This window comes from Triticum aestivum, chromosome 6B, assembly GCF_018294505.1.
Source record: "Triticum aestivum cultivar Chinese Spring chromosome 6B, IWGSC CS RefSeq v2.1, whole genome shotgun sequence".
NCBI lineage: Eukaryota > Viridiplantae > Streptophyta > Magnoliopsida > Poales > Poaceae > Triticum > Triticum aestivum.
In genome coordinates this window covers 615,402,810-615,424,361 of record NC_057810.1, presented here as the reverse complement: position 1 = coordinate 615,424,361, position 21,552 = coordinate 615,402,810, and the positions used below count along the sequence as shown (strand labels likewise).

At 43.5% G+C, this 21,552-nt stretch overlaps 1 protein-coding gene across 1 annotated transcript; it reads left to right on the top strand.

The window, feature by feature from the left end:
- The first annotated feature begins 2,168 nt into the window (after positions 1-2,168).
- Positions 2,169-6,665, top strand: LOC123138310 (multiple organellar RNA editing factor 3, mitochondrial). The gene is made up of 4 exons (XM_044558260.1): positions 2,169-2,583; positions 5,555-5,652; positions 5,743-5,808; positions 6,199-6,665. Exons 1-4 carry the CDS (start codon positions 2,225-2,227, stop codon positions 6,432-6,434), a joined length of 759 nt encoding a protein of 252 aa, XP_044414195.1. The 5' UTR covers positions 2,169-2,224; the 3' UTR covers positions 6,435-6,665.
- The last annotated feature ends 14,887 nt before the right edge of the window (positions 6,666-21,552 follow it).

The following is a 21,552-nucleotide window of genomic DNA, read 5'->3' as shown; positions in this document are numbered from 1 at the left end:
TTCATCCAGATTTGCAGTGAGCAATACTAAATCTCTTTTATCAGTTGTGTTGCGTGATTGCCTGCTTATAGGTGAAATGCATATGGATGTTTCTCTTTTGCTTCTGGTAGATTACTTGTTTACTTTTTTACAGCTAAATGGATGTATAGTGATATTTTGGGACGCATATCACATTAGCTGATTAGTATGTTTTTAGAATTGCACGACCTGCGGTTTGGACGCACCTACAATGGTGCCTGGCCTGTCAACTGTTAGGTGGGTGAATGCTCCAGCAGAGATGGAATGCTGTTTTAATTCAGGACTCTATTTTGACCCACCCTTTGTACGGTTTGTTAAATAGCTGCACTTGCAATCATATTATTGTTAATAACTATGTCAGATCGTAATCTACTTCATTAATTCAAATAAGTACTCCAACAATGGAGATGGAATGTTGATCTTCTCCATGTTTTCTGCCGAAATGCTGGAACATGGCAAACCAACAAATTTATGTTAATAGTCAACTTTGAATGCCTTTACGTTTTAACCTATTCTATGCAAAGTAGCTCCCAAATTCACTTGCATAATAATGCAAGGTTGTCCAGCTATCATTCTATCATGTATCAAGTATCAACTACGGCAAACTGAACCAGCGTGCAGAGGACTTCACACGGGTTTCTTTTTGTAAAGTAGTCATATATTAAATCAATGGTTTGTCCTCCTTTCTATCTTTATCCCTGTTTTACTACCTGTCCTGCTGTTTTTCTAGCTGCACTTGCCTGCTTTTGATATTGTTTCGAACAATATGCTTTGAACAATGACAATAATATTCCTATGTCATTTTCTCTTGATATTGTCTTGTGTTGCTTCTTGTACCCTGCCATGCGTGTTCTTTGTTTAGATTGTACTACTTCATATGTACTAGTAATTTGTCACTAAATCATTTTCATTGGAGCACTTCTGTCTGCATTTATAAAAATGTTATGCTACGAAACTTTATTAATGCAGCAGAATACATGAACTGGTGTACTTCATCATTGTAGGTTCCACTTGACAGAGAAAGCCGACGGAGGAGCAGTGACCGGAGCAGCGACGTATATGATGAGAGGGAAAACAGGAACAGAGACAGAGTGGTCACAGAGGAGAGGGGCGACGTAGTCGAAGCCGGAGCAGAGACCGCGAGAAGGAAAGAGGGAGGGACAAGGGCAGAGACCATGGCGCTGACATAAGCTGGGAGCCGGGCGGCAATGAGCGTGGCCATGATCGCTACAGATGAACAAAACATATGATCAACATGCGGTACGATCTCCACACTTCTTTTGATTCTCTGTAATCTGTATCAAGTGCTATGCTGTTGGAGAGAGCTGTGGTACTTCACACTTTGTTATCATCAATTGCGGCGCTGTTTCGCACTAGTGGACTGGGCTGGTACGTTACCGAAAAATGCTTTCGCTCCGCTTTACATATAAAGCAAAGATCATCAACAATTCGGTACAAACGCACACCATCACAACACACGCACACACCCAAGATAGGATACATAGGTGTTGAGCGCAGCAACACCACCCTTAGAACTAATGCCACCACGAGGAGATGAAGCCGCATACGACAAACCGTGGGGTCCAAGGTGGCGCCTTCAGAAAGGTTACGACACCGGAGCGCCACCACCACCCGATCGGAGGATCAGAGTTTTCCCCGGAGCATCACGACAACAATGAAAGCCACCGTGACGCCTTTAAGAAGGGAACGAGTTTCACCGCCGCCGGTTCCTCTGAAGATAGAACATGTTTTCACCCGACGAACACTCACCGCACAGAACGAAAATTTTAAATGTTTTATGTAATGTATTTCTTAATATATATACTTTTAATATTTGGAAGTATAAGAAAAAGCAAAAAAGGAAAGCAAAAAAGAAAATAAACGAAAATAGAAACAGAGAAAAAAAAATGAGGCTGTGCCTCCGAAGAGCTGGGCCGGCCTACTCTCGCGCCCCTGATCCAAACCAAACAGCCAAATTTCAACACGTGTAACAGTCCCCGTTAGGACGGCCCACGTGAACTGGGCCACGACCCCGGCAATCCACGTGGAGTAAGCCCAGACTAAACAAGGCACCAGGAACTCTGGGCCCGAAACGCATCGGTCTCGCGCACCAGCAGCCTGCGACGGCAAGTGCAAAACCCTCCTCTGTCTCAAAAAAAAAAAAGTGCAAACCCTCCTCGTCCGACTCTTCCCAAATTCCCCAACCATGGCGGCTGTAGCGGTCACACGCCGCAGGCTCTCGGCGCTCCTCCTCTCCTCCCGTGCGACACCCCGTCGCTTCCTCCTCCTCACCGGCGCCGGCGCCTCCGCGTCCTCAGCCCACCTCTCTCCGTGGGCGCCGCCGTCGCGGGGGGCGAAGACGGCGTTGCCGGGAAGGCCCGGGTATTCTCCGCTCAACGACCCGTCCCCGAACTGGAGCAACCGGCCACCCAAGGAGACCATCCTGCTGGATGGCTGCGACTACGAGCACTGGCTCATTGTCATGGAGTTCCCCGCCGACCCCAAGCCCTCGGAGGAGGATATGGTAGCCGCCTACGTCAAGACCCTCACCGCTGTGCTCGGAAGGTATACGCACTTCTCTGGCCTTATTGGTCAACCCTATCGAATTGAATATCTTAGTTTGGTTTTCTACATCATCGATTTTTAATCTGGTTTTGCATTCACCAGTCTGCTTTTATTTAGATTCTTTGAAAGCATTCTGTATGTCCGGGAGCACCAGCGTTGTCCTTGCTTCTTAGGGTGATGCAAATTCAGGCATATCCGCTCTTTTACTACTAGGGTGGATCTTTCATACTCTCAAACAGTATTAGAGCAACTCTAGCACTAGCAGAGTCACCCTATCCCCGGTCGCATGTGGGTATGGAGGCCGTGTCCGCGGCAGCTGTGCGCAGAAACAGAGTCGCCATAATGCGGCCTTCATATCTTGGCCAGATTGAATAATGCGGACTGTTTTTTTGCATCAACTCAAAAATTCACACTCAATTTGAGGGATAAAACATTAAAATTTGAGATAAATTGCATTACAAAGTGGTTACATAGGGGTAGAAAAGTCGATTAGCGACATTGTTTTACTACTCTTGGGAGAAGAACTAGTTGCACCCCACAAGATGATGGTGAATTCAGTGCACGGTGCACATGCATATGCGACGAATCGACTTGTCCTCTACGCATGGTGGTGTGACGGTCTGGTGACCTCGCCTTCGTCCCATTCATGCCGGCGGTCGTTGAGGTTGGAGACGAGTTTTTCAAGACAGGGCAAGCCCCAATATGGCATGGTTTGTTTCGAATGTGCGCCATCTGATGCGCTCCCTCTCAGCCACCAAGTATGTCTGTTTCTCCTTGTATTGGAGCCAGATGGCGCGGTCCCTCTTCACCTGTAACGCCTTCCCGGCGTCAGGATGCTTGAAATTTCTCTGGGGCGGGTGACCGAGGTGTGGGTGGCGTAGCGCTCATCCCATGCCTCCTTAACAGAAAGGCGACGAGGAGCACGTTGTGCGCGATATGAGCTGCTTGGGCGAGCCCTCGCCTGCTCATATGGGACCTGCACTTAGCCGTGCTGGATATCCCAAACAATGGAGTGTGTTTTGGGATTCCAATCCGGCCACTCCTCCTGCGCGGGATCCTCCATCGCGCCATGGCGATGCCACTCCTGCTCCTCGGCGATGAGGTCGGCCTTCTCCGACGCTTCCTCCTCGTCAAAGGTCCGCTCCCCCGAGAGCGGAACCCAGCCAAACCACGGGGAAGCGGCATGGCACAAGGAGAGAGAAAGTGGCTACAGGCAGCGGTGTTGGAAGTGGAGGCTGTGAGCTATCCTGCCATGGAGAGTGGGGGCGGGCGGCGAGAAAACGTGGCGGGAGTGGCCGCGGGCAGTCGCCATTGATTGACATGCTTCCTGTTGCCATGGGCGAGAGGAGATGGGCCGCGTGGGAGGGTGAGGACGGCGGTGAAACTTCCCTCCCATGCAAGCAGTTGGCGGATGAAGCGCCCTCCAAACCAACGCCCATAGCCTCCAAATATGGATGCTCTTTGGCCCAATATGGAGCGCCCTCCATAAATTATGGTGACTCGGCACTCTGCTAGAGTGGCCTTTTGGGCCAAAATTGCCATATTGGCGGTTATTATGCATGTGCCTTCGCTTTGCTTGGATTTGGTGAAGCCCTTAATTGGTATATTAGGTAGAACTATCACATTGAAGAGAGAATGAGAGATAAAGCAGATTAATTGTTGGATAGAAGAAGCACATCATGCAAACCCTCATCTCCACCTCCTTGCATTCTGTCTGAAACAATGCACCACTGGTTTTACTGTTGTTGGTTCAAAACGGGGTAGCTTGAGTGAGTGAGGGTTTGAATCACACCCCTGTCAATTGGGTGTCAAGGCAAGTCTCTGATTTAATGGGAGGCTTAAGGAACTTCGTTTATTTAATTCTTTGATTGATGACAGGGTCCATGCTGATCCAAGAAGTATAATTTACAACTTAAGTAACACACTTGATCTCCAACTTTCTAATTAATGACATCTCTTTTCCTAGTATTATAACTCTTTCCCTATGAATACAATATGTGTTTCCTGATTACCACAAGCTGTCTGGGCTGTGCTGCTTGCTTTGACTTGTCACATGTTAGCCATAACAATTGCTCACGGGAACAGTACCCTATGGTAGTTGCGCAATCCTTAAGATTGTGGTATTCCTGTATGTTTGTTTCTGATTAGTTTATTTCCTCAAAATCAGGTTTTCTAGTTATCTATGTGCCATCAGTTATAGATGAATAAACAAAATGAAAGTCTAAACAAGCCCATCTCAAGTCACTTAGCCGTCCTTCCTTGGAAGTAGTTATTTCCTATAACTTATGGCAAGGATTAACCAGCTTATACGAGAACATGTCAGGCCTATAAGCGTGAAAAGCTTGCCCTTTAGGTTACCTATAAGTATGTCCAAAGACTGCTTGCCTGTATCCAAGTTGTAAGACTGTTGGAGCGGTTTCTCTGTTTGAAAAGTATCCAACACAATACCATTCTGGTTTATTTGTTGCCATGATTCTGTGGCTCTAGCAAAGAAAATTAAAGATGACTCTTCTGCCATATCTGACGACTAAGAGACAGCCATCTCTTTGTGCCTTGTAGGCTTGTACTACAAAGATTGTTAGTCCCCAAATTGTGGGATATCATTATCATGTAGTAAATCTAGTTGCCTCAACAGAACAGCCTTTCATTTCTGGACCACCTTATTACTTGGAGTTGGTCAGAATATAAGAGTCCAGCCATTTAAAATGCTATGACGAAGTAAAATGCTTGTTAATTTTGTGTGCACAAGGCTGTCCATCATTGAAGATCTGTTTTTGGGGTTTGAATGTAGTATTATGTTTACCCTTATCGATCCATTTCTTAGTTTTATGTTTCACACTCTTAACTACTAACTTTAGGCTATGTGTATCTTCTAGTGCATTCTTCTAGGTTGACGTGTGCTCTTTTAATGAACTTTCATGCTCTAATAAGTTATAACTGAATGGATATGGATTTTAATTGTTTTAAACAGTGAGGAGGAGGCAAAGAAGAAGATCTACTCAGTATGCACTACAACTTACACAGGGTTTGGTGCGTTGATTTCGGAGGAGTTATCATACAAAGTTAAAGGTGAAAATTGCGTGGCTCTACTTTTCTGCAAGATATTATTGCCAAATCATGTTTCAACTGAATTTTGGATTGTTATTGTTGCTACTTAAGGATTGCCGGGAGTTCTTTGGGTATTACCTGATTCATATTTGGATGTGCCTAACAAGGATTATGGAGGTTAGTACTTGTCGTTACTTATTCATATGTACTAACTTCCACACCTGGCTTAAACACTTTGATCATATTATGTAGAAAATGCAAAACCACTTGTATATGTGGTACATGTACTACTTAGCCCTCCATATGTACCATGATGTTTGGCAAGGACTTTTTTTTTGTAAAGATGGGATTCTGGTCTTTATGGAAGTCTAAATTAATCTCTGAGGCATATTTGATGATGATGGTAGTACTTGTGCTTACATATACATCTGCAAGTGGAGGAAATCCATTTTCTATCATGTATGCTGTTCTTCCCTATGCACCTTACGTCTTATCGTTGTTTTTCATCTCACCCAAATTATATGTTGTTATCATGCTCTTACTTATATTAGGCTACTATTCAAGCAGGTGATCTCTTCGTAGATGGCAAAGTCATTCATAGGCCACAATTTCAGTTCACTGAGAGGCAGCAGGTAAGGAGTAGGCCTCGTCCCCGCTATGATAGGCGACGAGAGACTATGCAGGTTGAACGAAGAGAAACTATGCAGAGAGGTCCTTCAGTACAAGAGCACAGACCTTCATTTTCTCAGCAGGTTCCTCACAATAATGGGCAGCATGAAATCGTACCGCCAGGAAGGAACTAACTTCATTCTACATTAGTATGGATAATGATGTTGGGAGTTACCCTTCTCTTTTCCTTATTTCTATGTGGAATATACTGAACTTTGTTTTGCATTGTAGCAACAAAAAGTAGAAGAGACCGCTTTGTGCAATGTCATGATTTGATGCTTTTCAAAGCTTCTTTTTATGCAAATGAGGAAGGGAATGCTTTTTTGTTGAATCAATAAAAGCAAATTTATAAATTTCAGCACTCCTTAAACTTGGTTTTAAATGTTAGACTAGAATTCGGTAAGTTGGTCAGGATCGACATCTACCGGCAACGTCAGCAACACTTCAATTTGAGGCCAAGTAGTTTGTTATCAATGACCCGCAGGCAAGCTAGTTTGTAATCTAAAGAGTTGGAAGCAGGATGTCCGCTGCCTTGTGTACGGTATACTTATGGAGGCATTCTATGGTGGAATGTACTACTAAAGTGCATTTGGGCATTGGCTGCAAAAGAGGTAGCAGAACAGGTGCTGACCCAGGAAATCAAAGCAAAGGATTGGATAGTCTCTCTAACGGACAAACTGCCCCACTGCGAATTAATGGAGGCATCACCGTTTGGGCGATTTAACATGTTCAAAAGAAAGCTATTTATGAATATATATTCCAAAGCCCCCCCCCCCCCCCTCTCTCTCTCTCTCTCTCTGATGGGTTTTGCTGAAAGTTGTATGGCAGACACTGGTAGAAAAAAGCCCTTTAGTCCCGGTTCGCAACAGCCTTTAGTCCCGGCTGTGCAACCGGGACTAAATAAGCGCGACTAAAGACCCCCCCCTTTAGCCGCGGCTCTTACGGACCGCGACAAAAGTCTTTAGTCCCGGTTCTTGTGGCTAACCGCGACTAAAGGCCGCCACAGGTTTTTGAAAAAAAAATTGAATTTTTTTTTTCAAATTTCTGAATTATTTTAACCTCTAGTCTCTAATCACCACCCCTCATCACTTCTCAATTTATTCTTTTATCACCCCTCATCATTCCAAATCATCTAACTTCCCAACCGGTCACCCATCCCTCTCACTACTCCAGCCCAAGCACGCTTAACTTCCGGGTTCTATTCTCCCACGCTCCAAGTCTGCACTTGTTGTTTTCCTGACAATAATAAGATGTCAATCCTATTAACCTTCAGGAATTTTGCTTGAGCATGAAGTGACACATTTCACTGTTTGAGTTTGAAACTATTGTTTTAAAAAACAATAATTATTTAGTAACACTAATATTTCTTGAATAATTAGTTTAACCATTGTTTGACCACAGTTTGACCACAGTTGACCACAGTTTGACCAGATTTGACCAAAATTGAAATAATTAAAATAATTATTTAGTAACACTAATATTCTAGAATAATTAGTTTGACCATTGTTTGACCATAGTTTGCCCACTGTTTGAATATTTTTCAATTTTTTCCACTCTAGATCTTACAAGCCCCGTAACTTTTTTTCTATTAGGTTTTTGAGGATTTTGAAAATGTTTAACGGGGTTCCCCCAGTTAAATTTGGATGTAACTTTTCGAGTAGATGATTTTTCATATAAAAAACTTTTTCATCCGAGTTAGTATGCAAAAGTTATGCCCATTTTTACAAATTTCAGAGAGATTTTGCAAATAAAGTCAAAATTCACATGTGCAAATTTTCCCAACAACTAGACCACATATCACATGAGAAACTTATTTTCTTTTATTTTTTTGACATTTCCATTATTTTCTTTTATTTTTTTTAAAACTGAAAAGGCGATCCCGGGGGGGGGGGGTAGAGTTTGAAAATGGGACCTTTAGTACCGGTTCGTGGCACGAACCGGGACTAAAGGTCTCAACCCCATTAGTTCCGGTTCGTGCCACAAACCGGGACTAAAAGGGAGGAGCTTTAGTCGCGGTTGGCCTGGCCAACCGCGACTAAAGCCCGCGAGCGCCCTGGGCCCAGGCATTTGGTCGCGGTTCATCTGCCGAACCGCGACTAAAGACTTCATTAGTCGCGGTTCCTACAGTTTCGCGACTAATGGGGCTGGACGGAAGCCTCTTTTTCTATCAGTGAGAGCTAGAGGTTCAACAGAAGATGAATATTGGCTGGTATAGAGAGTGCACCGCTACTAATGGGATACCTCCGCCCCGAGGTCGGGTTAATATCAATGTTGATGCCGCCACAGGCAAAGACCGAGTCTAAGGGCGTGTTTGATAGGTTGCATTTTGGAGTCTGCATCTATGACTTAGTTGGGCGAGTAAATACAGGTCAAAAATCATGTTGTGCATATTGTTTGATAGTCATGTATGGCGATCACCCATATTTATGAATCTCCTAGAGTTGCCCCAAGGGATCGCCTTGTAATATGTCCGGTTACATTCCAAAGATGAATCAAACCAGGAGATAGATAAGCGCTATGGCGGACACATGAAATAAGAATTTGAAAAGTAACGATCAACTTTATGGATCCATAGGTAGATTCACTTGTGAAGCTATGGGATGGGACAAGATTCAAAAGTACCAAAAGTAAGTTAAGTGGGACACTGAGTTCATTGCTGCGATCGAGGGTCCAAAGCCAGCCAATTTGATGACTGCGTAGGAACGGGTTCCGAATGCTCACAATAATATAGTTGGAAATGACAAAAGGCTCCTAAATCGATACCTAATAATAGCTTAGCAGCTCCTTCGTTTTACTAAAGAGCCAAGTTCAGACAAGCAACTCGGAAGGAGGAATGTGTTGAAATGCCTATGCCTAAGAGAGATAAGTGGAGGACGTATGATAGCCGAGAGGATGTCGGTACATGACGGAGTTTAAGGAGTTGTTTTTGGATTCGGCATGGCATATTTCATTTTTTTAATGAGAACGTCGTCTCCTTGCTTACCCGCCTGGCCAATGGAAGGAATTAATTACCTTGGTCAGTCAGCGAAAGAAAGAATCTCGCCAGTTCATCATCCCAATCTTTCCTATTAGTTTCATTAATTAATTCAGCCCCAAAGTGTTGGCAATCAAGGGCCAAGAAAGAATCCCAAGTCTATCCTATCTCGCCACGGTCGAAAGCACAATCCCTTTCTCTTCCTATACCGAAACCGTCGTTTCATTCCTCCGCAACTTTTATCGCGGACATGATCCAATCTACCTTGCAAGACAGATTAAGATATAACTTAAGGCTTTCCCAAGCTGACGCATAACCTCTGGTAGAGGCATTCACCCAGAGACAGAGAAGTGGGAAACCGTGGATGAAAAGAATACTGAGGTCTTTGATAGCAAACTTCTACGCGAGCTTTCTAACTAAAAGGAATCTCTTATTCATATGGCATAAAATGGAAAAACTTGATGGAGATTTCTTCTCCATTTCCATGGTACAGTCCCTTTGCATGCTACAGTTCCATTACTTACTACCTGAATTTGCTATATACGAAATTATGACATCTACGGTACTTGTCATCTACTTCTGGTGGAAGCAATTCCAAAGGTGAAGATAATACTGAGCCGAATAGTAATGAGGGAAATGCAAAATCTAGCAAAGGTAAGAAGGGTCAAGGAAGAATAGCAGTGACTTATAAAAGGAAAGCATCGAATAAAAGGAAGGAGATCCATCTTGATTTTTTGCATGTGGTCAATGCGTTTGCTGATTGATAACTGTCTAATCTTAAGATGGTTTTATGGCACGTTACAAACATACATATACAGTCGAAATATAGTTGTGTTGAGTTAGGTTGAAGAATTTTTACCTTCTTTTTGAAATGAGATATAGTGCTTTCTTTGTTCGGTAGGAGATTTTGCACTTTCATATTCTAGTTCCTCATTTGAGCGTTCTTTTGCTCTGTTGGTGGGGCATAAACTCATAAATAGTGTGTGTTTTAACTTTCAAGAATAGTAAAAGTATGAATTCAAGTAGTAGCTTTTTCTAAATAGTCGAGTAGGGCTGGCAACAAGGACTAGGAAGATACGGGCTAGTTTTTTTAAGGGATTTATTTATGCAAGATATGCACGTGAGTAGGTCAGTATATGCGTATTTGCTAATAGAGGAAAACACGTAGTAAGTAGGCTTGCTTTTTCATAGGGATAGGTAGCTTGACAAGGGATGCCCGGGATAACACATAGGAAAGTATAGAAGGAAAGGCGGCGGGAAAGTAGCCATGGTCAAGGTAAACAAGTATTAGGTCTTTTCTTTCCGAAGCAAGTCAAGGACAACTAGGTCAGCCTGGGGGGGGGCAATCCTCTCGATCGATACTTCTCTTCCACAGACTAAACCAATTAAAAAACAATTTATAGAGTATTCCTGCATTCCTATCTGGTCTGCATCTCCCCTATTGAAACTATAATATAACCTTAATGGAAGGGCCCAGGTTCTGCCTTGCCAAACCGACAAATCCAGAAATTGTACATGAATTCATCGGTCTTAACGTGTGATTTCGTTATAAGTGAACAGACGTCATCGTCCAGCCGTGTCGAGTTGGGATTAGAGGAGAGAGCTCGAATGGATAGGTCCAGTGAGGCGGGTGTGGAGCATGAAGGATTAAGAAGGCCCTCTTTATTTCCGGAATCAAGAAAGACTTAGCAGCCCAAATAAAGTAACCCTTTACCCCTCCGAGTCTATCGTATCCATAGTTTCAGTGGGTATCGAACTCCGAAGCGAGGAAGCTATTTCAATTGAACGGGCTTACTTTCTTACTTGGTTCTTTTGTAGAACAACCTTGGTATGAAGCTAGACGATTTAAACTATATAAGCATAAGCAATTCAAACTAGACATTTCGACCTTCATCCCACCCGAGAAATAATAAGCAAAGATCTAGTAAGTCGGGCGCAGAGAAAGCGACTCCTGAGATTGAGGGGGATAGGATACTATCTCCTAGCGCATATATGAAACGATAGCTGGTTTTCTACTGGAGGGAGGGGGGCTTTCGATTGTAATTTTTACAATTAGTAGTTCTTGCTTTCATATTCTCATATATAGTTATCATTTTTTCTGCACTTTCATAAACTCATAGTGTGACGCCCCCGTTTCAATCGTACACTAAACATGCACGCAAACATGTACGATCAAGATCAGGAACTCACGGGAAGATATCACAACACAACTCTAGAAGTAAGATAAGTCATACAAGCATCATATTACAAGCCACGTGCCTCGAGGACTCGAATACAAGTGTGTTGTGATACAAGCATCATTTGGCCGGACACACTTTCCTGGGCACAACAGAGAGGTCAGCACGCTGGTCTAACTCCTATGGAGCAGGGTTCTGGGCCCATCGCCCATTGCACACCTGCACGTTGCGAACGCGGCCGGAAGCAGACCTAGCCTCCGTAATACAAGAGCAGGCGTTCTAGTCCAATCCGGCGCGCGCCGCTCAGTCGCTGACGTCACGAAGGCTTCGGCTGATACCACGACGTCGAGTGCCCATAACTGTTCCCGCGTAGTTGTTTAGTGCATATAGGCCAGTGGCCAGACTCAGATCAAATACCAAGATCTCGTTAAGCATGTTATTATGAATTAACTGCGAACGCCGACCAAGGCCAGGCCCACCTCTCTCCTAGGTGGCCTCAACCTGCCATGTCGCTCCGCCACAAAGATCCGCATAGAGGGCCATCGGGAAAGTATGTCCTTTCAGCCCCCAATTCATGAATCAACCGCGGGTACTCAATGAGCCGACCCGACTTTAGTCACCAACTATATAGTATGTATGTATAGTATAGTATATACCCGTGATCACCTCCCGAGTGATCATGACCCGATAGTATAGCAAGGCAGACTGACAAGAATGTAGGGCCAATGATGATAAACTAGCATCCTATACTAAGCATTTAGGATTGCGGATAAGGTATCAATAACATTAGCAACAATGACAGGCTATGCATCAGAATAGGATTAACGGAAAGCAGTAACATGCTACACTATTCTAATGCAAGCAGTATAGAGGAGAGTAGGCGATATCTGGTTATCAAGGGGGGGGGGCTTGCCTGGTTGCTCTGGCAAGAAGGAGGGGTCGTCAACACCATAGTCGAACTAGGGGTCGCCGGCAGCCTCGGGGTCTACCGAAAAGAAGTAACGGAGGAGGGACACAATAAATAATAGAGCAATCAAAGTATCACAAAGCATAGCATGGCAGTACGCGGTGCTAGAGGTGAGTAGTAGGTGATACCGACAAAGAGGGGGAAACATCCGGGAAAGTGTCCCCGTGTTGGGGAACGTAGTAATGTCAAAAAAATTCCTACGCACACGCAAGATCATGGTGATGGCATAGCAACGAGAGGGGAGAGTATTGTCCACGTACCCTCATAGACCGTAAGCGGAAGCGTTATGACAATGCGGTTGATGTAGTCGTACGTCTTCACGATCCGACCGATCCAAGTACCGAACGTACGGCACCTCCGAGTTCAGCACACGTTCAGCTCGATGACGATCCCCGGGCTCCGATCCAGCAAAGCTTCGGGGATGAGTTCCGTCATCACGACGGCGTGGTGACGATGATAATGCTCTACCGGCGCAGGGCTTCGCCTAAACTCCGCGACGATATGACCGAGGTGGAATATGGTGGAGGGGGGCACCGCACACGGCTAAGGAATGATCCGTAGATCAACTTGTGTGTCATGGGGTGCCCCCCTGCCCCCGTATATAAAGGAGGGAGGGGGGAGGTGCGGCCGGCCTAGGAGGGGGCGCGCCAAGGGAAGTCCTACTCCCACTGGGAGTAGGACTCCCTCCTTCCTTGTTGGAGTAGGAGAAGGGGGGAAAGAGGGGGAGAGGAGGAAGGAAAGGGGGGCCGCACCCCTTGTCCAATTCGGACCAGAGGGGGGCTGCACGCCTCCTTCCTTTCGTCCTCTCTCCTCTATTCCCGTATGGCCCAATAAGGCCCATATACTCCCCGGCGAATTCCCGTAACTCTCCGGTACTCCGAAAAATACCCGAATCACTCGGAACCTTTCCGAACTCCGAATATAGTCGTCCAATATATCGATCTTTACGTCTCGACCATTTCGAGACTCCTCGTCATGTCCCTGATCTCATCCGGGACTCCGAACCTCCTCGGTACATCAAAACTCATAAACTCATAATATAACTGTCATCGTAACGTTAAGCGTGCGGACCCTACGGGTTCGAGAACTATGTAGACATGACCTAGAACTATTCTCGGTCAATAACCAATAGCGGAACCTGGATGCCCATATTGGTTCCTACATATTCTACGAAGATCTTTATCGGTCAAACCGCATAACAACATACGATGTTCCCTTTGTCATTGGTATGTTACTTGCCCGAGATTTGATCGTCGGTATCCAATACCTAGTTCAATCTCATTACCGGCAAGTCTCTTTACTCGTTACGTAATGCATCATCCCGTAACCAACTCATTAGTCACATTGCTTGCAAGGCTTATAGTGATGTGCATTACCAAGAGGGCCCAGAGATACCTCTCCGACAATCGGAGTGACAAAACCTAATCTCGAAATACGCCAACTCAACATGTACCTTCGGAGACACCTGTAGTACTCCTTTATAATCACCCAGTTACGTTGTGACGTTTGGTAGTACCCAAAGTGTTCCTCCGGTAAACGGGAGTTGCATAATCTCATAGTTACAGGAACATGTATAAGTCACGAAGAAAGCAATAGCAACATACTAAACGATCAAGTGCTAGGCTAACGGAATGGGTCATGTCAATCACATCATTCTCCTAATGATGTGATCCCATTAATCAAATGACAACACATGTCTATGGTTAGGAAACATAACCATCTTTGATTAATGACCTAGTCAAGTAGAGGCATACTAGTGACTATATGTTTGTCTATGTATTCACACATGTATCATGTTTCCGGTTAATACAATTCTAGCATGAATAATAAATATTTATCATGAAATAAGGAAATAAATAATAACTTTATTATTGCCTCTATGGCATATTTCCTTCAGTCTCCCACTTGCACTAGAGTCAATAATCTAGTTCACATCGCTATGTGATTTAACACCAATATTCACATCTGCATGTGATTAATACCCATAGTTCACATTATCATGTGATCAACACCCAAAGGGTTTACTAGAGTCAATAATCTAGTTCACATTGCTATGTGATTAACACCCAAAAGAGTACTAAGGTATGATCATGTTTTGCTCGTGAGAGAAGCTTAGTCAACGGGTCTGCCATATTCAGAGCCGTATGTATTTCGCGAATATTCTATGTCCACAATGCTCTGCACGGAGCTACTCTAGCTAATTGCTCCCACTTTCAATATGTATCCAGATTGAGACTTAGAGTCATCTGGATTGGTGTAAAAGCTTGCATCGTTGTAACTTTTACGACAGGCTCTTTTATCACCTTCATAATCGAGAAACATCTCCTTAGTCCTCACTAAGGATATTCTTGACCCATGTCCAGTGATCTACTTATTAGATCAAAATTGTATTCCTTTGCCAAACACAGAGCAAGGTATACAATAGGTCTGGTTCATAGCATAGCATACTTTATAGAACCTATGACTGAGGCATAGGGAATGACTTTTCATTCTCTTTCTATTTTCTGCAATGGTCGGGTCTTGAGTCTTACTCAACTTCACACCTTGTAACACAGGCAAGAACTCCTTCTTTGACTGTTCTATTTTGAACTATTTCGAAATTTTATCAAGGTATGTACTCATTGAAAAAAATCTTATCAAGCGTCTTGATCTATCTATATAGATCTTGATGCTCAATGTGTAAGCAGCTTCACCGAGGTCTTGCTTTGAAAAACTCTTATTCAAGTATCCTTTCATGCTATCCAGAATTTCCATATCATTTACAATTAACAATATGTCATCCACATATAATATTAGAAATGCTATAGAGCTCCCACTCACTTTCTTGTAAATACAGGCTTCTTCAAAAGTCTGTATAAAACCATATGCTTTGATCAACTCATCAAAGCGTATATTCCAACTCTGAGATGCTTGCACCAGTCCATTGATGGATTGCTGGAGCTTGCACACTTTGTTAGCATCTTTAGGATTGACAAAAACTTTCTGGTTGCATCATATACAACTCTTCTTTAATAAATCCATTAAGGAATGCAGTTTTGACATCCATTTGCCAGATTTCATAAAATGTGGCAATTGATAACATGATTCAGACAGACTTAAGCTTCGATACGAGTGAGAAAATCTCATCGTATTCAACACCTTGAACTTGTTGAAAACATTTCACAACAAGTCGAGCTTAGTAGATAGTAACACTACTATCAATGTCCGTCTTCCTCTTGAAGATCCATTTATTTAACATGGCTTGCTGATCATCGAGCAAGTCAATCAAAGTCCATACTTTGTTCTCATACATGGATCATATCTCAGATTTTATGGCCTCAAGCCATTTCGTGGAATCTGGGCTCATCATCGCTTCCTCATAGTTCGTAGGTTCATCATGGTCTAGTAACATGACTTCCAGAACAGGATTACCGTACCACTCTGGTGCGGATCTTACTCTGGAAGACCTATGAGGTTCTGTAGTAACTTAATCTGAAGTTTCATGATCATCATCATTAACTTCCTCACTAATTGGTGTAGTAGTCACAGGAACAGATTTCTGTGATGAACTACTTTCCAATAAGGGAGCAGGTACAGTTACCTCATCAAGTTCTACTTTCCTCCCACTCACTTCTTTCGAGAGAAACTCCTTCTCTAGAAAGGATCCATTCTTAGCAATGAATAACTTGCCTTCCGATCTGTGATAGAAGGTGTACCCAATAGTTAACTTTGGGTATTCTATGAAGAGGCACTTCTCCGATTTGGGTTTGAGCTTATCAGGTTGAAACTTTTTTCATATAAGCATCGCAACTCCAAACTTTAAGAAACGACAGCTTAGGTTTACTGCTAAACCATAGTTCATACGGTGTCGTCTCAACGGATTTAGATGGTGCCCTTTTAAACATGAATGCAGCTGTCTCTAATGCACAACCCCAAAACGATAGTGGTAAAACCGATAAGAGACATCATAGATCGCACCATATCCAATAAAGTGCGGTTACGACGTTCGGACACACCATAACGTTGTGGTGTTCCAGGTGGCGTGAGCTATGAAACTATTCCACATTGTTTTAACTGAAGACCAAACTCGTAACTCAAATATTCGTCTCCGCGATCAGATCGTAGAAACTTTATTTTCTTGTTACGATGATTTTTCCACTACTCTGAAATTCTTTGAACCTTTCAATTATTTCAGACTTATGTTTCATCAAGTAGATATACCCATATCTGCTCAAATTATTTTGTGAAGGTCAGAAAATAACGATACTTGCCACGAGCATGAACACTCATTGGATCGCATACATCGGTATGTATTATTTTCAATAAGTCAGTAGCTTGTTCCATTATTCCGGAGAACGAAGTTTTTAGTCATCTTGCCCAAAAGGCACGGTTCGCAAGCATCAAATGATTCATAACCAAGTGATTCCGAAAATCCATCTTTATGGAGTTTCTTCATGCGCTTTATACCGATATGACCCAAACGGCAGTGCCACAAATAAGTTGCACTATCATTATCAACTTTGCATCTTTTGGCATCAATATTATGAATATGTGTATCACTACGACCGAGATCCAACAAACTATTTTCATTGGGTGTATGACCATCAAAGGTTTTATTCATTTAAACAGAACAACAATTATTCTCTGATTTTAAATGAATAACCGTATTGCAATAAACATGATCAAATCATATTCATGCTCAACGCAAACACCAAATAACATTTATTTAGGTTCAACACTAATCTCGAAAGTATAGGGAGTGTGCGATGATGATCATATCAATCTTGGAACCACTTCCAACATACATCGTCACTTCACCCTCAACTAGTTTCTGTTTATTCTGTAACTCCTGTTTCGAGTTACTAATCTTAGCAACCGAACAAGTATCAAATACTCAGGGGTTACTATAAACACTAGTAAGGTACACATCAATAACATGTATATCAAATATACCCTTGTTCACTTTGCCATCCTTCTTATCCACCAAATATTCAGGGCATTTCCGCTTCTAGTGACCATTTCCTTTGCAGTGTAAGCACTCAGTTTCAGGCTTTGGTTCAGCTTTGGGCTTCTTCATGGGAGTGACAACTTGCTTGTCATTCTACTTGAAGTTCCCTTTCTTTCCCTTTGCCCTTTTTCTTGAAACTAGTGATCTTGTCAACCATCAACACTTGATGCTCTTTCTTGATTTCTAACTTCGTTGATTTCAACATCACGAAGCGCTCGGGAATCGTTTTCGTCATCCCTTGCATACTATAGTTCATCACAAAGTTCTACTAACTTGGTGATGGTGACTAGAGAATTCTGTCAATCACTATCTTATCTGGAAGATTAACTCCCACTTGATTCAAGCGATTGAAGTACCCAGACAATCTGAGCACATGCTCACTAGTTGAGCGATTCTCCTCCATCTTTTAGCTATAGAACTTGTTGGAGACTTCATATCTCTCAACTCGGGTATTTGCTTGAAATATTAACTTCAACTCTTGGAACATCTCATATGGTCCATGACGTTCAAAACGTCTTTGAAGTCCCGATTCTAAGGCGTTAAGCATGGTGCACTAAACTATCAAGTAGTCATCATATTGAGCTAGCCAAACGTTCATAACGTCTGCATCTGCTCCTGCAATAGGTCTGTCACCTAGCGGTGCATTAAGGACATAATTCTTCTGTGCAGCAATGAGGATAAACCTCAGATCACGGATCCAATCCGCATCATTGCTACTAACATCTTTCAACACAATTTTCTCTAGGAACATATCAAAATAAACATATGAAAGCAACAACGCAAGCTATTGATCTACAACATAATTTGCAAAATACTACCAGGACTAAGTTCATGATAAATTAAAGTTCAATTAATCATATTACTTAAGAACTCCCACTTAGATAGACATCCTCTAATCCTCTAAGTGATCACGTGATCCATATCAACTAAACCATGTCCGATCATCACGTGAGATGGAGTAGTTTCAATGGTGAACATCATATGTTGATCATATCTACTATATGATTCACGCTCGACCTTTCGGTCTCCGTGTTCCGAGGCCATATCTGTATATGCTAGGCTCGTCAAGTTTAACCTGAGTATTCCGCGTGTGCAACTGTTTTGCACCCGTTGTATTTGAACGTAGAGCCTATCACACCCGATCATCACGTGGTGTCTCAGCACGAAGAACTTTCGCAATGGTGCATACTCAGGGAGAACACTTCTTGATAATTAGTGAGAGATCATCTTAAAATGCTACCGTCAATCAAAGCAAGATAAGATGCATAAAGGATAAACATCACATGCAATCAATATAAGTGATATGATATGGCCATCATCATCTTGTGCTTGTGATCTCCATCTTCGAAGCACCGTCGTGATCACCATCGTCACCGGCGCGACACCTTGATCTCCATCGTAGCATCGTTGTCGTTACGCCATCTATTGCTTCTACGACTATCGCTACCGCTTAGTGATAAAGTAAAGCAATTACAGGGCGTTTGCATTTCATACAATAAAGCGACAACCATATGGCTCCTGCCAGTTGCCGATAACTTCGGTTACAAAACATGATCATCTCATACAATAAAATATAGCATCACGTCTTGACCATATCACATCACAACATGCCCTGCAAAAACAAGTTAGACGTCCTCTACTTTGTTGTTGCAAATTTTACGTGGCTGCTACGGGCTTAGCAAGAACCGTTCTTACCTACGCATCAAAACCACAACGATAGTTCGTCAAGTTAGTGCTGTTTTAACCTTCGCAAGGACCGGGCGTAGCCACACTCGATTCAGCTAAAGTGAGAGAGACAGACACCCGCCAGCCACCTTTAAGCACAAGTGCTCGTAACGGTGAAACCAGTCTCGCGTAAGCGTACGCGTAATGTCGGTCCGGGCCGCTTCATCTCACAATACCGCCGAACCAAAGTATGACATGCTGGTAAGCAGTATGACTTGTATCGCCCACAACTCACTTGTGTTCTACTCGTGCATATAACATCAACGCATAAAACCTAGGCTCGGATGCCACTGTTGGGGAACGTAGTAATTTCAAAAAATTCCTACGCACACGCAAGATCATGGTGATGGCATAGCAACGAGAGGGGAGAGTATTGTCCACGTACCCTCGTAGACCGTAAGCGGAAGCGTTATGACAACGCGGTTGATGTAGTCGTACGTCTTCACGATCCGACCGATCCAAGTACCGAACGTACGGCACCTCCGAGTTCAGCACACGTTCAGCTCGATGACGATCCCCGGGCTCCGATCCAGCAAAGCTTCGGGGATGAGTTCCGTCAGCACGACGGCGTGGTGACGATGATGATGCTCTACCGGCGCAGGGCTTCGCCTAAACTCCGCGACGATATGACGAGGTGGAATATGGTGGAGGGGGCACCGCACACGGCTAAGGAACGATCCGTAGATCAACTTGTGTGTCATGGGGTGCCCCCTGCCCCCGTATATAAAGGAGGGAGGGGGGAGGTGTGGCCGGCCTAGGAGGGGGCGCGCCAAGGGGAGTCCTACTCCCACCGGGAGTAGGACTCCCTCCTTCCTTGTTGGAGTAGGAGAAGGGGGAAAGAGGGGGAGAGGAGGAAGGAAAGGGGGGCCGCACCCCTTGTCCAATTCGGACCAGAGGGGGGCTGCGCGCCTCCTTCCTTTCGGCCTCTCTCTCTATTCCCGTATGGCCCAATAAGGCCCATATACTCCCCGGCGAATTCCCGTAACTCTCCGGTACTCCGAAAAATACCCGAATCACTCGGAACCTTTCCGAACTCCGAATATAGTCGTCCAATATATCGATCTTTACGTCTCGACCATTTCGAGACTCCTCGTCATGTCCCTGATCTCATCCGGGACTCCGAACTCCTTCGGTACATCAAAACTCATAAACTCATAATATAACTGTCATCGTAACGTTAAGCGTGCGGACCCTACGGGTTCGTGAACTATGTAGACATGACCTAGAACTATTCTCGGTCAATAACCAATAGCGGAACCTGGATGCCCATATTGGTTCCTACATATTCTACGAAGATCTTTATCGGTCAAACCGCATAACAACATACGTTGTTCCCTTTGTCATCGGTATGTTACTTGCCCGAGATTTGATCGTCGGTATCCAATACCTAGTTCAATCTCGTTACCGGCAAGTCTCTTTACTCGTTACGTAATGCATCATCCCATAACCAACTCATTAGTCACATTGCTTGCAAGGCTTATAGTGATGTGTATTACCGAGAGGGCCCAGAGATACCTCTCCGACAATCGGAGTGACAAAACCTAATCTCGAAATACGCCAACTCAACATGTACCTTCGGAGACACCTGTAGTACTCCTTTATAATCACCCAGTTACGTTGTGACGTTTGGTAGTACCCAAAGTGTTCCTCCGGTAAACGGGAGTTGCATAATCTCATAGTTACAGGAACATGTATAAGTCACGAAGAAAGCAATAGCAACATACTAAACGATCAAGTGCTAGGCTAACGGAATGGGTCATGTCAATCACATTATTCTCCTAATGATGTGATCCCATTAATCAAATGACAACACATGTCTATGGTTAGGAAACATAACCATCTTTGATTAATGAGCTAGTCAAGTAGAGGCATACTAGTGACTATATGTTTGTCTATGTATTCACACATGTATCATGTTTCCGGTTAATACAATTCTAGCATGAATAATAAATATTTATCATGAAATAAGGAAATAAATAATAACTTTATTATTGCCTCTAGGGCATATTTCCTTCACCCCGGCGTTTCGCGTTTTCGGCCAGATGAACCAGAGGTGAAATGTTGCAGGTTTGCTATGCTAGGGACGCGTGGCTGGCGAGTGGGCTACGTATTTGGATTCGTCTCGTCGTTCTGAGCAACTTTCATGTACAAAGTATTTTCATCCGAGTTATAGATTATTTTATATTAATTTCCAAAGTTTTAATTTATTTACTGAAATTCTTTTAATTCGGAAAATGAATTTAATGCGTCAGCCTGACATCATCATGATGTCAGCAGCCAACCCAGTTGACTCGGGTCAAACCTGACAGCTGGGTCCCACATGTCATACACACTAGGCTAACATCGGTTTAAATTAAACTAAATTAACTATATCAGAACCTGGGCCAACCTGTCAGTCACTATTTAGGTTAACTAAACTAGT

What these genes read in the sequence shown, in the direction of transcription:
- LOC123138310 (XM_044558260.1), top strand. Translation starts at nt 2,225, where the DNA reads ATGGCGGCTGTAGCGGTCACACGCCGCAGGCTCTCGGCGCTCCTCCTC. An exon ending in CTCACCGCTGTGCTCGGAAG is followed by an intron (nt 2,584 to 5,554) that starts GTATACGCACTT and finishes TGTTTTAAACAG; the next exon opens with TGAGGAGGAGGCAAAGAAGA. An exon ending in GCCTAACAAGGATTATGGAG is followed by an intron (nt 5,809 to 6,198) that starts GTTAGTACTTGT and finishes CTATTCAAGCAG; the next exon opens with GTGATCTCTTCGTAGATGGC.